This window comes from Microtus ochrogaster, unplaced genomic scaffold (assembly GCF_000317375.1).
Source record: "Microtus ochrogaster isolate Prairie Vole_2 unplaced genomic scaffold, MicOch1.0 UNK1, whole genome shotgun sequence".
In the NCBI taxonomy this organism is placed as follows: domain Eukaryota; kingdom Metazoa; phylum Chordata; class Mammalia; order Rodentia; family Cricetidae; genus Microtus; species Microtus ochrogaster.
The window spans coordinates 30,440,799-30,457,769 of record NW_004949099.1 but is presented as its reverse complement, the minus strand read 5'-3'; the positions used below and the strand labels follow the sequence as shown (position 1 = coordinate 30,457,769).

The following is a 16,971-nucleotide window of genomic DNA, read 5'->3' as shown; positions in this document are numbered from 1 at the left end:
GTCCTGGAACTAGCTCTTGTAGACCAGGCTGGTCTCGAACTCACAGAGATCCGCCTGCCTCTGCCTCCTGAGTGTTGGGATTAAAGGCGTGCACCACCACCGCCCAGCCCTAAATATTTTTTACTCTTTCTCAGTAAAACTTATTTTTGGAACATGACTCGAAGGAACCTTAAAGGAGCCCGTTTTCTCCTACATCTGTGCAGAGTAGCCCCACTCCTTCCCATCTCTTCCTTCTAGGAGGGACTTGCCCTGGACGACAATGGCTAATTTGCCAAGTGTTGAACATGATCCAAATGAAGCCCTGCAGGGCCATTTGGGTGTCTGACTTCTTTCATCTGTCCCCTCTAACCCCTCAGAGAGGTCTTATAGCTTTCTTCATGAGAATCAAGCAGATTTCGGTTACAGTGAACCTAAGTTAGTCATGGTCAGTCTTTCATCCTAGCTTTGAAAATTCCACGTGTCAACCAGCCCTGGAGCTAGAAACCTCAAACCCATAGATTCTGAATTCCACTTTAACCAGGATTTTAGAACAAAAATCCAGATTCCTGAGGCTAAGACAGGATAGGCAAGGCCACCCAACCCAGCACACCAGCAAAAGAGATGAGCAATGCAGTAAAAAGCAGAAAGAGAGAGAGAGAGAGAGAGAGAGAGAGAGAGAGAGAGGTCTAACTAATGTGGACACGTGGGAGGGAAGGGATAATGGGGTTCAGTGACTCCCAATTCACCTTGGGGCACTGACATGAGCTTTAGGATTAAATAGAGGAAGATCTGGGGCACAGGACAAGATGGGGTGTGATAAGCAGGCCTGGCATGATGTGGTCTGTTTGATCATCGCTTTGGTTCTGCAACTGGTCCAAAGAAGTCTTCGCTGTTGATTGAAGGGATGATTGCTTCTGCTCCAAGCTGTAGTGTTACTATCCTGGTGCAAGCACTTGTGTAAGAGTCCTGGTAGTGTTAGCTGCTTCTGGAACCCAAGGCTGTGGCACACTTGACATTTTTACAGCAAATACTTTGATTTCAAATAAACTTCAGAACCACGAAGGAGGCAGCATAGAATTTTTGTTCTGTTCAATATGACACTAGAATTGATTTCCATGTTTCATGTAAATGTAAAATACATTGTTGTATTAAATATATACTGCAGGAGAGAATGAGGACCATACCTGTGTCCTTAGCCTTGAAGAGCGAGAAAATAGGTTAGACAGACACCCCTCCAGTGATAAACACGCTGACTTACAGAGCTGGCAGGAGTCTGACCCAAAGTGAAAAACACAAACACAAAATAAAGGCAGGGATAGCAGGCTGTCACCCCGGATTTGGCTACTGTGAACACTCAAGTGAGGAGTTAATTAACACTTCTTAGTTAACAGTTTCTAGGGGCGTGTTACACACTAAGTTACAGGGAAGGGGTAGGGTACCATCACTCACATCCTATTCCGGCCTGGCTCTCAGGTCCTTTTCTGCTTAAAGTAGCTTGAATATATTTCTCTGCCTCCTGCAGGAAGGGAACATTTTCATTGTGGACTACGAGCTACTGGATGGCATCGATGCCAACAAAACTGATCCCTGCACACACCAGTTCCTAGCTGCACCCATCTGCTTGCTATATAAGAACCTAGCCAACAAGATTGTTCCCATTGCCATTCAGGTAGGTGGGCTGCTCAACCTCAGAAGGCAGGGAAGGAGCTTCTGGGGCAGCTTTACCCACTGTGCTACGGGACATTGACAACTCTCCCTGCGACTTTCACTGGGTTAGAAGAGAAAAATGAGCTATTGGGACTCAGGGCTGCTGTGAAGCAGGCTGTCTACACCACAAGAGGCAGATGGTGGCTTTCCCTGGGGGAACTTTGAGAAATGCCCTCCTGGGGCTGAGCACACTGGTGAAGGCTTGTCCTGCAATGACATGCTGTTCCTCCTACCCACGTTCCCAAATAAACATGCCCGCACAAGCCAGCTAGGTGAAGCCAGGAGTTAAGTCGCAGATGGAAGCCACTGAGCGATGTCAGAGTCCTCACCAGGGCATTGTCTTCCATGCAAGTAGATCATCGCCACCCCAAAGACAGCAGAGGGCCAGGGGAGCAGTCTCACGGAAGGCAGGTGGGCACACGGTTTTCTCTACCTGTCCTGTGAGAGCTGACTGCAGACAGCAAGGAGGAGCTTAGGAATGGCAAAGCAGGTCTAAGTGAGGGTCCCTGGGGGGTGAGCTTTACAGAGACACCATAGTGGATGAGAAGATGAGCAGTCAGCACACAGTGCCTGTGACCTAGACACTAGGTACAATGGGAACAACATCAGCTGGACATGTAGGCTCACCCTGCGTGCTCCAAAAGCTCTTGCCTGGGCAATCTAAGAAGTCCCAAGAGCGGCTGTATGTTAAGTACCTGAGAGCAGACACTATGTTTGATCTTAGCCAAAAGACCAAGGCTGTAAAACTGCGACACATTTTCAATCCTGCAAATCAGTTCGTTTCAAATAAACCTCTGAACCACAAGGTTCAGGACTTTTAGAACTTCTGTTCCATTCAATAAGATACATGAATGGCTCCCTACAGAAACATCGCGGTGTTGAATATAAATATTAAATATATTATGCTGCCCAGGCCTGGAGGAGAGACTTACCATATCATGAAGCATACGCATTGCTGACATCCTGAAGATTCTGGATAAGAAAGCATATGATCACTGGGGTTTCACACAGTGCCTGTCTCCCTGTGTGTAATTACCGCCTTACTGATTACCATCTTACCCAGCTAAGGAGACTAAGGTACAGGTACCCATAGTGAGTCACTGAGGTGGGATTCAAGCTGGCTGTACCAAGCCTGCTTTTAGCTCATCTGTATAATCCCAGACTGTAGTTCAAGGCCAGACTAGGCTACAGAGTGATATCTAGTGTCAAATTTTTAATTAATCAATTAATTGGTCAAAGTAGTTGGCTATAGGGCTCCACCCCTAGTTTTCCAGGCTCCCCACCCCTTTGCATTCCAGGAGTCCTCAGCCTCTTATCAGAGAAAGCTTGTAAGAAACATTAGATGAAGGCGCAGGGGATGTGGGAAATCACCACTGGAAGATGATGAGTTGCCACTGACAGGTGTTCTGAACTAGCTTATCTCAGACACATGTTTATTAGAGCCTCCTAGAACCAGGGACCTGGCTTCAATCTCAGTTCTTCCCCAGTGCTAGTAGGAAGGAAGGCATTGGACAAGCCACAGGATCTGGCTAACCCTTTCTCTAGGCCTACCCAGGAAAATGGATGCCACCCAGGGCATTGGTAGCTGTACAGTTCCTGGGTCAGCACTTGAGCAGGGTCCACAGATGTTGCAACAGTCTGGATTTCAGGCTGGACTGTAAAAGGACCGTGGATCCCAGTGTTGGGGCTGGCATGGCCAGGACAATTGAACCAGTGCTAAGAGGTTCTCTGCCAAGAATGCACTCGCTGAAGTAGCCTTTCCGAGGATCGCCAGAGCCGCAGGCTAGAGGGTGGGGATCATGATCTGGGTTTGTGTGGGGCTGCAGACAGTCTGATGTAGGAGAGGGTTGAGGGGATGAATCTGAACCAGGGAGCCCTGCAGCGCTGGGTGCCTTCCAAGAGGACTACATTAGCTCTTGATTGACTTGGATCTCCACAAGGCTATTACCAAAGCAGAAAAACAAGAAAGGGAACATGGATAATATCATCTCATTTATGCAAAATGGATTCAGAAACGCAGCACACCACAAACTACATACTTTACACCGGAAGGCATTGGTGAACTTGATGAAACAGAGGACAAAGGGTCACCAGGCTGGTGACAGAACAGGTTGGGGAACAAATGAGTAAAGTAAGAAGAGGCCTAAGTCCCTCAATAAGGCTTAGTTTATGAAAATTAGACATAAATACATACATATCCAAAGCAGCGAGCCCTTGTGGCTGGTTATGACGTAACATTCTTACTGTTTCTTGTGCTCTCTGTAAAGCTGGGATAGCTTAAAGCAATGGCTTCCTGAAAATTTGAATTGTGTTGTTCACATTGTATTTCTATTGGCTACTGCCGCCATGGATGGAGAGACAAATCAGGCAGTTGCTTGTAACCTCTTTCACTGTGACAACATTCCTGATGAAAACAATTTGAGGGAGAGTGATTTGGGTGCTCAGTTTAAGGGGATACAGTCCATTGTGGAGGGCAAGGCAGGGCAGCGGGAATGGGGTACTCCACTCCATGCACAATGAGGGAGCAAAGAATCTGGAAGAGGGCGGGGCAGTGGAGCCTCAAAGCCTAAGGCTCCAGCTCCCACAGGTTCCAAACCTTCCGGAGCAGTACTGCCAGCTAACCAAGTGTCCAAACACCTGGGGACATCAGATTTAAACCGCAAAACCACCTGCCATGTTAGTTAGAGGACACCGCTAAGTCTTGCCAAGCCTCTACTGGAGCCCCAAGGCCCTTCCTGGCTGCTCTTGGCTAGAGAACCCGTTTCTGGCACATTGCTCTCTGCAGGCCCTCTGGAATGCTAGGTCTTCAAAAGTTTCCTTGTCTGGCCGGGCTGGAGAGATGGTTCAGAGGTTAAGAGGACTGACTGCTCTTCCAGAGGACCTGGGTTTAATTCCTAGCAACCATATGGTGGCTCACTCCCATCTGTAATGAGACCTGGTGCTCTCTTCTGACCTTCAGGCAGAATATAGGCAGAACACTGCATACATAATAAATCTTAAAGAAAAAATGTTTTTAAAAAAAGTTTCCTTGTCTGACAAGGTTGGGGCGCACTAGCTGCCACTCGCAGGGGATCTCACCTCCAAGTTCTGGAGTGAAGCTTGGTAAGAGCAATGAATGAGGGGAGCTGAGAGTGTGGCTTGGCAGGAAAGTGCTTGCCTTGCCCGGGCAAGTGCCTAGGTTTGTTGAGCACTACTGAATGTGTGCATGAGTACACACACGCACACACATACACATACACACCACCACCACCATCACCACAAGACATGGCTGCTGTCACAAACGCTAAAGAACACAGCCTGCCCTGGTGTTGGAGACAGAGACATAATGGGATTTATGCAGTGATGTCAACAGCTAAATCACCAAGAACTTCAGGGGCCTCATTTTCTGGCGTTGAAGAAGTGAGTTTTTAAATAACAGATAACAAACCCTTCACATTTTAGAGAAAAATCACTTGGCCCAAGCACAGAGTGCAAGCGGAAGGGCAAAGGCAAGCAGGGTCCTTGGGTGCAAGGCTTCAGGGTGGGGCTTCGGGGCTGGGCTCCAGCTGCAAAGCCTGGCCTGGGAATGGGGACTCAGCAGCATGAGGCCTTGATGGAGAGGGCTACTAAGCAGCAATGGGTGAAGTGGGAGGAAGCCAGGCAGTGGGGAGGGTCAAGGAGGAAAGACCGGCCATGGTCCCTTGCAGCTGCTTGCTCCTTGTCTGGGGTCTGTACCTATGTCCCCATGTTATAGACAGCTCACAAACAGGCTGTAAGATGTCACTAGCCCCCCCCCCTCCACATGCTTCTGCTGACTTGGAAGTCACTGTTGATGTTTTGAATTCTTCTGGAATTTCCCTAGGAGCCAGGCCCTCTCAAAGCTATAAAGGAGAAATAAAAGATTGTGCTCTCTTTCTTCAACACACCAGCTCAACCAAACCCCTGGAGAGGAGAACCCAATTTTTCTCCCTTCGGATGCCAAATATGACTGGCTGCTGGCCAAAATCTGGGTGCGTTCCAGTGACTTCCACGTCCATCAGACAATCACCCACCTTCTGCGCACACATCTGGTGTCCGAGGTGTTTGGTATCGCCATGTACCGCCACTTGCCTGCTGTGCACCCCATTTTCAAGGTACAGCCCGCCACGGCTCCATGCAGAGGGAAAGAACATCTGGGAGAACGTATGGCATCCCGAGGGTGGGGGTGGAGTGGGGGTGTTGGTGGCTAGGAGTAGGCTGCAAAGAGGGGCCCTGGGTCAGACGCTCAGGGGCCAGGAAGCAGAGTTTGAAAAGGCAGTCAGGTCATGTATCTCTTCCCAAATGCCACAAACACTTGACTGCTGGCTCAGCTACAGGCGCTTCAGTCTCTTCTTGGCAAAGTAGGTCAACACAGGGCTCCAGCCTCAGAGGATGACTTCAGACTTTGTCACGGTGAAGCCCTAGGTGAGCACCAGGACCATTATCATTAAGCATCAGAGTGGTGTCCACAGGCCTCCTACAGCTGCAAGGCACTGTGGGCCAGCAGGGGAGAGCTGAGTGGGGATCCAGATCTGTCACAGATCCTCACTGAGGATTCTGCTCCTCTCCTCAGCTGCTGGTAGCCCATGTGAGGTTCACCATCGCCATCAACACTAAGGCCCGGGAACAGCTTATCTGCGAGTATGGCCTTTTTGACAAGGTGAGTGCCCTCTCCTCACACGGGGTCTGGAGGAGCTCTGCCTGGCAACTCAGGTCCCCCAACCACAGCCAGCTCTCCTCTCCCTGTGTGCCACCACCCTTATTTCCCTGTTATCTGTCACTCTTTCATGCATCTGGTCCTATTCCAGTCTCTGAGCCTCCTCCAAACCACCCATTAACCTCCCACCTTACAAGATAGCTGTGACTTTTCCCACCCTACCATACCCCTGCCATCCTGCCTGTGACCTTCAGGGCACTCTGAAGAGAGATGCCTGACCCCTGTGCGTCCAGGTCCTTGATGTGCCCAGCTCTTCCAACTGCATGCCCTGAAGCAGTGTTCTGCACAAAAGCCTGCCCTCGGCTGCAGCTGTACAGCGCCCACTGCACTGGATGGGAGTTCCCATGACACTCCCTCACGGAAGTGGGAGCTTGCCCTGTGCACCTCACAGGACACTCTGTGCCCAGTCACCCCACCTCTAGGTTTCTTATAGACGAAGCTGGTTAGTCTGGGCATGGACCAAGCTCAGGCGCTCTGCTCTCTCACCAGGCCAACGCCACTGGGGGTGGCGGGCACGTGCAGATGGTGCAGAGGGCTGTCCAGGACCTGACCTATTCCTCCCTGTGCTTCCCGGAGGCCATCAAGGCCCGGGGCATGGACAGCACGGAGGACATTCCCTACTATTTCTACCGTGATGACGGACTGCTGGTGTGGGAGGCCATCCAGTCGTGAGTGTGGCCGGGTTCTATGGGAAGGGAAACCTTGGGGAAAAGTATGAGGAGGAAGCAGGCCTGCTTCTGAGTCGGGTGTTGATGGAGGGGGCGGAGGACATCCAGAGTCAGACACTGAGGAGTGATGGGATCACCAGGGGGACCTGCTGGGCACCCACTGCTGTCGGTCCTCCTGAGCCAGGTTCACATCTGAGGTGGTGAGCATCTACTATGAGAACGACCAGGTGGTGGAGGAGGATCAGGAACTACAGGACTTTGTGAAGGATGTTTACATGTACGGCATGCGGGGCACAAAAGCCTCAGGTGGGCTGTCACTTTCTCTGCTTCTGCTGCTGCAGAACCCAGGCATCTCAAAGTCATGAGGATCAGGAGACAGGAAACCGTGCCTCCAAGGGTACCCAATCCCCACTCCAGGGTACCCCCTCCCTCAGAGCAGTCCCCACCCCCGGCTTCTCCAAGTGTCTTTCTTGGGCAGATTTTGGAAAGTATGGGTGGGGAGGCAGGGCAGAGGCTGAGCCAGGTGTCCCTCACAGGGATGGGCTCATGGTCTGTGGGTCCATCTTAGGCTTCCCCAAGTCCTTGAAGAGCAGAGAGAAGTTGTCTGAGTACCTGACTGTGGTGATCTTCACAGCCTCGGCCCAGCATGCAGCTGTAAACTTCGGCCAGGTAGGCCTACCTAGCCCTCTCTGGGGGAATAAGGTCTCAGGCACCCCACAGTCAGAGCCACCCCTCATACCTCCAGACTCCCTGACCCTGCTGGCCCACCCATCTCCATGGAGTCCCTGAACTTGGAACCAGCAGTAGGAGGCATGGATTCTGCCTGCATTCCCAAAGACACCCACCTGGCTGGACAGTTGCAGGCCCTGGAAGGGTCTGAGGAGGGAGAGGCATGAATATCCTCAAGGGAGGCCAGGGGGCCCTGGAAGGAAGACAAAGGAGGGGGACAGGGGAGGTGGAGTAGGGATATGTGGAAGGTACGGCTTAAGAACCAGGAGAGGGAGGACCAAGGAAGGTGAGGTGGGGTCGTCAGAGCGTTGGGTAGTTCCCACAGGGAGGGGTGGAGCCTGCTAAACTGGTTCCCCATGAACCAAGAAAAACCGTAAGCATGTGGGTTGAAGGTAGGTCGGCGCTGCCTTTCTCGGGCACCCACGCTGTTGCTCCTGCTCTCACAGTATGATTGGTGTTCCTGGATCCCCAATGCTCCTCCAACCATGCGGGCCCCACCGCCCACGGCCAAGGGTGTGGTGACCATCGAGCAGATTGTGGATACTCTACCAGACCGTGGCCGCTCATGTTGGCATCTGGGCGCTGTGTGGGCACTGAGCCAGTTTCAAGAGAATGAGGTGAGACGAGCATTGCTGGAGGTGGTACAGGTCACTGCAGTTTCAACCGATTCTCCAGCCGAGATGTGCCTGAGAGATGAGCCCCAGCTCTGGGGCTGGGCTCTAGCTGGGCTCCTACAGCCAAGAATCTTGACCTCTAAGGTGGAGCTGCTGGCGGGGTTGCACCCCAGGTCCTCAGCCTGGGTCTGAGCCCAGGATGGACTGGCAGTGGAGGGCACAGGCTCCGTTCCAAGTCATCAGAGAGGGGTGTGTGCTAGCACCCCTTAACACTCCCCCAGTTTTTGATAAATCTCTTCCATGTGGTTTCCTGGCTCCCTACAGGGAAAGTCAGAGCCCCACGTCCCTTCCAGGTACTCACAGCTATGCTAAGGGATGGTCTTGGCAGACATGGCCCTGTGCAATGTCTCAGTGCTCTTCCCTTGGTTGAGCCCCTGCAGCATGCCCCAGGCTTGCTAATGTGCTGGTTTTGTGTTCGGAATGACCAGAGGAGCCGTACCTAGGAAACTAAATTCTTGGTCAAAGGATGTCGTCTAACTTCTACAAACTAAACCCCAGATCACCCACCACTTTCCAGTCACCAAACACTTTACAGACACTGGTGTAAGCAAGCAAGGGGCATATTACCCTGCAAGGTGTCGTCCCCCCCCCCCACCACCACTTCCTGATATCAGCCCAGGGCCTCTGCCTACCTCAAGCTTTAAAAGGAAGATGGGGAAGACACAGGGCGGGACCCTGAGGTCACAGAACTCCCAGAGCTGAAACTGTCAGGTTCCACGGTCCCTTTCTTTGTCTAAAACGCAACAAGGAAGTAACTTCCTTTTACATCCATCCCTGAGCCTCAAGGAAAGGAGGTGGCATTTGTATACCCTATGATTTTTTTTTACTCACACATAGTATTTGCATATTTATGATAGTGTGTTGTGTATACATTGATACTGCTCAGATATAGCATCTGACCTAGCATTTCCTTGTGTAACATTCAGAATGTTCTATGTCACTGTTTGCCCTACAATTTACTAATTTCCCTCTTCTCTGGTAATTTCTGAGGAGGCAAGTCTTTCTTTTTTAGACAGGGTTTCACTATGTAGCCTTGGCGGGCTGGGAACTCACAAAATATGCCTGCCTTTGCCTCCCAAATGCTGAGGTTAAAGGTGTGTGTCACTGTACCTGCAGAGATAGCAGTTTTTTTTAAGATCACATATCTGGTATTTGAACCTGCTCCTTCCACTTAGCACAAGGGCCTTCAGGTTAATCTGTGTTCCAAAGACAGGATTTCACTTTCTATGGCCAAGCAGTAGTCACTGCGTGTATATATGAATCAATCCCAGAAGGTGGCAAAGGTCAAAGGTGATGAGAGTTGAGCAGATACCCCTCCCTCTCCCAAAAGACGTCTCTTTGGCTGGGACACGGCCTAGCAGTCTCTATGGCACATCTTAGGCAGTCTTTCCATGTCTGACCCTCAGCTATACCTGGGCATGTACCCCGAGGAGCACTTCATCGAGAAGCCAGTGAAGGAAGCCATGACCCGATTCCGCAAGAACCTGGAGGCCATCGTCAGTGTGATCGCTGAGCGCAATAAGAACAAAAAACTCCCCTACTACTACCTGTCACCAGACAGGATTCCCAACAGTGTAGCCATCTGAGCCTGGCTTTCCCTGGCCCGGCATCTCTCTGGGAAGGCTGGTGGCTTTGCCAGCCAGACGCCAGCTTGCCTGGCAGGCTCTAGGCCAGCCTTTGGGCAGCTGGTGCCTCTTCCTTCCAGAGCTAGCAGCGCTGCTCCTGAGCCTGGCTAATCTAGAGTGGGGGTGGGGGCTTCACAAAGCTTCAGCACGTGCTCCTGCTTCTCCTTGTCTTTGGTGGAAGTATACAGGGTACAGGGACCTCCCACCCGCAGCAGGGCTGTGCAGCCATGACTCACAGCCCAGCCCAGTGCTTCCACACTAAGTAGCACCAAAGTAAGCGACATCTGTTCCGACTGGGTCAGGGCTACCTTATTCTATTTATGCTTTGTCCAACTAGGCACCTAGAGATACTTCCTGGATGAAGAGTTTATTATAAAATAAAGTTCATTTAAAACAGGTGTCACTCCACATCCCATGTCCCAGCCACCCCCCAAATGCACTGCTCTCCTTCCATCACTGTTGAAATAGGAGCGGCGGGCTGTGTCCTGCCACCCGGCTAGCTTTACCCAAAATAATTACATGGAAACTATTTTTTTAAACACTGCTTGGCCCATTATATCTAGCCTTTTTTTGGCTAACTCTCGCATCTGGACTAGCCCATTTCTAATAATCTGTGTAGCCCACGAGGTGGCTTACCAGGGAAGATCTTAACCTGTGTCTGTCTGGAGTGGGAGAATCATGGCGACTGACTCAGCTTCTTTCTCCCAGCATTCTGTTCTGCCTACTCCACCTACCTAAGGGATCGCCTATCAAAATGGGCCAAGGCAGTTTCTTTATTAGCCAATGACCTTCCTCCATCACATCACCAATAAAAAATCCAGTTTACTACCCCAACTCACAAGATCTTCCCCGCCTCCACACCAATGGACCTTTCTAGTTGTGTGGCCTCTACAGGTATTCCATATTAAACACACAAATCTACAGACTTGAATTTTTGCTAAGACCCATATATGACTGAGAATATATGACATGCCTTTCTGTGTCTGGGTCACATCACTTAGTATAGTGTTTCCAAGTTCCATCCACTTACTGCCAATTTTATGTTTCTTTGCAGATGAACAAAATTCCATTATAAATAGGTACCACATGATCACCCACCAGCTAAAGGACATCTAGGCTGTTTCCTAGATTCTACTGTTACCATCAGGAATGAATAGCATTCCCCTAAAGAAGGGAGCCCTGGAAGGACTGGGTACCCACCTCATCTATTCCTGTGCCTTGGGCTAGCACAGACATCAATGCCTGCATTCCCTCCTTTTCCTTCCAGCAGGACATCTGGCTAATGTTTGTTTCTTGAAACAGGTTTGTAATGACTAAATGAAGTAACCCAGACACTAAAACAAATGTCATACGGATCTTAGCACCAATTCAAATCTCCTTCTCCTCTCACCTCTGGACCCCCTCTCCCTATGGCCTCATTCTTTACTAATGTGTGGGCTGGGAAAGGTATGCTGGAAAACACTCTCATTACAAAATTCCTTTGTAAAGAAAAGCTTTATTGCTGCCTTTAGACAACCCGTGTATAGCACAAACAAATCCCCTACACAGAGAATTATTCAAGCAGTAATACTGAGAAACAGTGAACATACACAAAAGGATTTAAAAATTAGACATTTAGATTACTAGAAATTCTCTAAGAAAAATTTAAAATGTGAAGTGCTTTTTAGAAACTACACTACACACACCAGTGTAAATTTGGTTTTTATTAACAATCAACTTTAAACATTACATCTAAATGTGCACCAGTTATACACCTTCATCAATCACTTCCAACACAAAGACAAATGCCTCATCTTCCTATGCTTTGGGCTTTTTGGGGGCTACAGATATAAGCTGCATTATTTCAAATCAGATTTGATGGGGTGGTATTTCAAACATGCATGTATATCTAACCACACCCACAAGATTATAGCTCTTCACCCTGCCCATCCAGCCTTTGGCCTCCTGTCATTTAGACACCACCCAAGGCCTTGAACTGTCTCCTGCCCCACTGCTTGAGGTCTGCACGCTGGAGTCCAGTAGAGACACCCACAGGTTTGGAAACTAGGTCACATGACTAAAGAGTGTGCTAAAGCCAGAAAGGAGAAACAAAGAAACTCGGAGTAAGAAGAGAACTTTACAAAATTTCCAGGAAATTCTTGCAATAAACGTGGGTACAACCCCACCTACTTACTTGTGGCAGTTAATGTCAACAGTGTGCCAATGGGTCCATGACACATGGGGTAAAGGCCAGGTTAGAGACAGGGCTGACAGTGATACCCTGAGACTACTTCCTTCTTCATCTGACCTTAAGGCCTCCTGGCCCTGAATCCTCATCCTAGATCTGTTTGGTTCAGCCACATGCCATCTGCCTACCATATCCAGGCTCATGCTGAGGAGAAGTGGGATAGACAGATAACCCTGCACAACTACTCAGAGGGCAAGCAGCCAGGACTAGGAGAGCCCAGCAGACCCAGAGCCCTGCCATTGTGCTTCACAGCGCATGCCTTGCTGGTCTCCTGCACTGAGTCACCAACAGGTTTTTGTTTGCTAGATCACAGAACCTGTAGGAAAAATGAGCAGGGGGTAGCTGGGCAGGAAAGAAGGATGAAGGACAGATTTCATCAGAGGAGCCAGAGAAGATATGGAGTTAGGCATTCCTGAAATGAAGAGAACAACATAGAAGCCATGGTTCTAAAGTCACCTTATCTAGGTGGGGTATAAGGCCCCGGGTCAGCTGTGCAGGGACTACCCCCAATGAGGTACTCTCCTCTCTAAAGAGCCCTCAGTGGCAAGTTGGGATTTCATACTTCACTCTCCACCCTCACGTGACTGCCCACCCACTGTAGGAGCTTCACAGCAGGGAGAGATGCGGGATGAGGGACTCACCTGCAGTAGTTGCTACACGGTACAGCTAGGGCTCCCTAACGGGCCATCTATAGCTATCTGGCATCCCAGACTGAGAAGGTGTGTCAGGAATTGCACTTTGGGGCATAGTGAGCACAGGGAGGCTTATGTGGTCTGGGAGAGAGATTAACCTAAGGGGTGGGCTGACTGAATAATGGCTGAAAGCCCTGGCAAAACAGTTCCACAACTGAACTCATGACCCCAGAGTAGACCAGGGAATAACAGGACAACACCTGCTTCCACAGCCTTCCAGCCTCCACCTGCCCTGTGAACCAAGCACAGGGCTTCTACTGGGAACCACAAAAGATTCATCTTCGGTTTCCTCAGTCTCTGAAGAAGACAGGTAAAGCAGCAAAGCTCAGGACCCCAGGCATTGCACCTTCCACCTCAGGAGGCTTGAAGACCCTGTAACCAACAGCAGCTCTTAGGAGAGTACCCTTCTCTCCTATGTCACATTGTGAGTTGACTATTGCCTGGCACTGTGACAATGGCCTTCAAGAAAAAATGTTCAGGACACTTTTTAAAGGGACAGAGGCCATTTAATGGTGGTGATTTGACTTTGTCTGTCTTGTGAAGAATGGTGCAGGAGGTAACCCCAATGACGGAATGGATCACATGTGGAGCTAAGGACCCTAAATGATCCTGTCAGGTCTGGTTAAGGCGATGAGTGGGTGTGGGCCAGCTCAGTGACGCAGTGGCCCATGGCAGTTGACTGCTCATGCCAAGGTCTCTTCCCAGAGCCGGCCTGTCTACCTGCCACCCTCAGCAGTGACTCTACAGAACTTTGTCAGCACAGTGGGCACCAGAAGTGAATCACAGGGGTGTCCATAGTGTGTCCATTCCATCTGGAGACTTCTGTCAGTCAAAGGAGCGTTTTCTAAACACTCAGCCTAATTTAGATCCATTAAATCTCAAAACCCTTCCATTTCAATGCTGACAAAACAGAAATGTATGGGTAGGTTTAGGAGCTAGGACTTATCAGAAAAACAGGCTCAAAACACAGAGCATGTCCTTAGCATCCACGGACTCCCAGGGACTCTGTTAAGGAAAAATGTCTCAGAACTGTCTGTCTTGCTTCAAGTCATGATTCTTTTCTGGATATGGGAAGGACACCCTACTACTCAGAATATGTAAGGCAGAAATGGTTTCAAAACAATCCTGATGCAAAGAATAACAGGGCAATAAAGAGAACATGTCTAAATGTGATACTCTTTTAAGTGTCACACCCTCTAGACACAAGAATTGCAAAATAAAAACTTTTATAAAGTGCTGTTTGCTCAGTGAGTCACATCCCAGCAGACACAGGGCCCCAAGGCTGTATTAGTCCCAGAGCAGTGTGGCAGCATCAGCTGAGCAAGGCAGGGGTCTGTGTGTGTAGGCACTGCTCCCTTCCCGCCTCCAGTTCTTGTCAGGGAGAAGGGAACCCTCTCACCAGCACAGCCCTCCCCAGCTATGCGGCTCTGTCCCCTGGGGATTTTCTTCCCACTGGTCTCCCCCACACTCTTCTTTCCCCTGGTTTAGCTTTTTACTTCCTTATTCTGCTCAAGACCAGGGGCTGGGGCTCAGTCAGCTCCTCATCACGGTTACTTGGGGGTCTCCCACCTTCCCCGTTCACAGGGGAACCTGGCAGACAGGGACCCAAGTGGCACTTGCCCCACAGGAATTCGAGGATATTCAGACCAAGGAGTTGAGGAAAAGAGAGGCCACTATCGATAGTTACCTGCCCAGTCTATGCTATTAAATGACAGAAGGAAGGAACACAGTTGGCAGTAAACCAATCCCGTCGGCTCTTGTGGACATCGGTGAGATGACGCCCTCCACACTGTCAGACGTTAATAATTTCCGCTCCAGCGTCTTCAGGCTCCGTGCAAGAGGAATTTGTGGTGGAACGACACATCCCATGTCCGTCTTTATTTCCAAGGGTGGGCTCTGTTAGTGCAGACTTTTCAAAAATATTCTTTTTACTTGTTTCTGGACAGTTCTGAACATAGATCACTCTATTATAAGCCTTGAGTCTTTTCCATAACTGTAGGTACACCTTGCACTGAACATACATAAAAAGAAGTCCTCCGGTGAAGCCAATGGCCACAACTACCAGTTTAGTCCAGAAAGGCCACTCCAGGATTCCTGCAAGAGGGAAGAAGACTCGGTCAGCCCATCAGGAGCCTCACTTGTAACTAGTACACAGCTTCTAAACGCCACAGCCAGCAAAAAGATTTGTTACTCCTCAGACCCTCCCTCCCCAAAAGCAGCACGAAGGGCTCTCATTGTGTTTCCCCTGCTCTCCCAGGAGTCTCAAGTTTCATCTCTTGCGACTGACTTTGAAGACACAGAGTAATATCCAAAGAGATGCTTAGTGTCTCCTCCTTGGTATTCACCCTTTACAAACCCAGGTGTTCATGGCCTGAGAGAAACAGAGCTCTGAACCTCAGACCTTGAGCCCTGGGGCCTGTACAACACCCATCTCACAGCCCAGGTACTCACCTGTCACCTGACCCTGCTTGATTTCCTCTGCGGTGCGGTCAATGAGCACATACAAAGACCAGACCACACAGGTGATAGCAATGATATGGAATGTCACTGAGCACATGATCTTCCTGCGTTCACTGGCAGTCATCTGCAACTTTTCCCACTGGAAAAGAGAACACAGAGAGCGTGAGGCTCAGACTCAGAGCAAAGGGCCACAGTGGGGGTGACTGCTGCTCACAGTTTTGATCGGCTTTCCTTCCCTCCCACTCCCAGGCCAGATCCATTTGCCCAAACACCCAAAACTACTTTGAACCACTTGGCTTCAAAGAGGTAGCAGACACAGGAACTTTCTGTGCAATGAAGGAAAACTGGGATTGAGATGAGCAGTGCCCACCCATTAGCTAGTCTCTCATCCCTGTAAGCAGACAATGAAGAGCTTGGCGTAGAGCATTTCAGCTGGGACGCAGCTATGGGTAACTGACATGGAGGGATGGAAGAGTGATGAGATCACAACACACTACAATGAGTCACATCGATGCTGTGAAGGGGAACGGCAGAAGCTCTCACTCTTTGGTCCTCTGCTACTTTGGCAGCAACAGCTTGAAATCGATGCTTAAGAGTTCCTGGTACAAGCAGCCTTTGCCAGTGCCATCCCTCTAGGAGCTCATTAACTTACTCCAAACAGATTGGCCTTGTCATTTACTGGTTCCCAAATCAGAAGAAAAGACATAAAAGTAGAGAAAGAGAACAAAGTGTAAACATTCTGCACATCTTCTGCTAATGATGGCCACAGACTATCAGGCTAAGCTGAGAACAGAGCTTCACTGATGATCTATACTCCCCAAGTGTTACCAGATCATGTGACAGATTCACAGAGAGTAGGTCCCAGGAGATTTTGGCTAGGCAAAACCTTTTCTTGAGCAGTTTGCACCTGCCTTCTCTAATACCCAACTGCTTTCTATTGGGATTTTAGAAGTCACAAGATCCCCGGGTTTCCCAACCGAAACACAGTCAGCATCTTGGTGTCCTCTGCGCCTGGATTCTCTCTTTCCTAAAAGGCCCACAGCTCAACCCTTTCACACTCCTGAAGTGCCCACATTCACGGCGGCCTCAGAGGATACTTTTCTCCATGGGCAATCTGACCCCTCTAAAGCCCTTTTACTTTGCCTGAAAAACTTTCACAGCTAGAATGACTCCGAAAGTCAAACTATTTACAACGCCCTCCTCCCGTGAAGATCACTTCTTTCTCTGTGTGCTCCACTGCCAAGTAATTTAGCACTTAGTTGGCTCCATAACATGTGAGTTCCCTAGTGATGCTTTTGACACTGTAAAACTCCTTTCTCCTTCCAAATGTGATCTTTTGGGCTGGGCATAGAAAGAGATATATGAAACGGACAGGGATGAACAAAAAGCCAGTGCCAAGGAGACAGAAGTGACTTAGGGCACCTCCTCATCCATAAACCCTTTCATCCAGCAAATATGTAACAAAAATATACAAAACACGTGGACTGTGCTAAACT

At 49.6% G+C, this 16,971-nt stretch overlaps 2 protein-coding genes across 6 annotated transcripts in view; one reads left to right on the top strand and one right to left on the bottom strand.

The window, feature by feature from the left end:
- The window catches only part of Alox5 (arachidonate 5-lipoxygenase), a 48,508-nt gene extending 38,090 nt beyond the window's left edge, over nt 1–10,418 (top strand). Inside the window, exons 7-14 of the mRNA XM_005365065.2 lie at nt 1,502–1,648; nt 5,595–5,798; nt 6,257–6,343; nt 6,890–7,068; nt 7,253–7,374; nt 7,637–7,737; nt 8,244–8,414; nt 9,878–10,418. Of these exons, the coding sequence (XP_005365122.1) occupies nt 1,502–1,648; nt 5,595–5,798; nt 6,257–6,343; nt 6,890–7,068; nt 7,253–7,374; nt 7,637–7,737; nt 8,244–8,414; nt 9,878–10,057 (1,191 nt within the window). The 3' untranslated portion in view covers nt 10,058–10,418. The remainder of the gene's footprint in view (nt 1–1,501; nt 1,649–5,594; nt 5,799–6,256; nt 6,344–6,889; nt 7,069–7,252; nt 7,375–7,636; nt 7,738–8,243; nt 8,415–9,877) is intronic.
- Nucleotides 10,419–11,575: 1,157 nt separating this feature from the next.
- The window catches only part of March8 (membrane associated ring-CH-type finger 8), an 82,002-nt gene continuing 76,606 nt past the window's right edge, over nt 11,576–16,971 (bottom strand). For 4 of the 5 annotated variants that reach the window (XM_013353044.2, XM_026788150.1, XM_005365064.3 and 1 more), the window contains 2 exons: nt 15,467–15,614; nt 11,576–15,109 (listed from right to left, as the gene is read on the bottom strand). In XM_013353044.2, coding sequence (XP_013208498.1) covers nt 14,808–15,109; nt 15,467–15,614 — 450 coding nt within the window. In that variant the 3' untranslated portion in view covers nt 11,576–14,807. The remainder of the gene's footprint in view (nt 15,110–15,466; nt 15,615–16,971) is intronic. The other variant, XR_003378480.1, reaches the window with a different exon arrangement.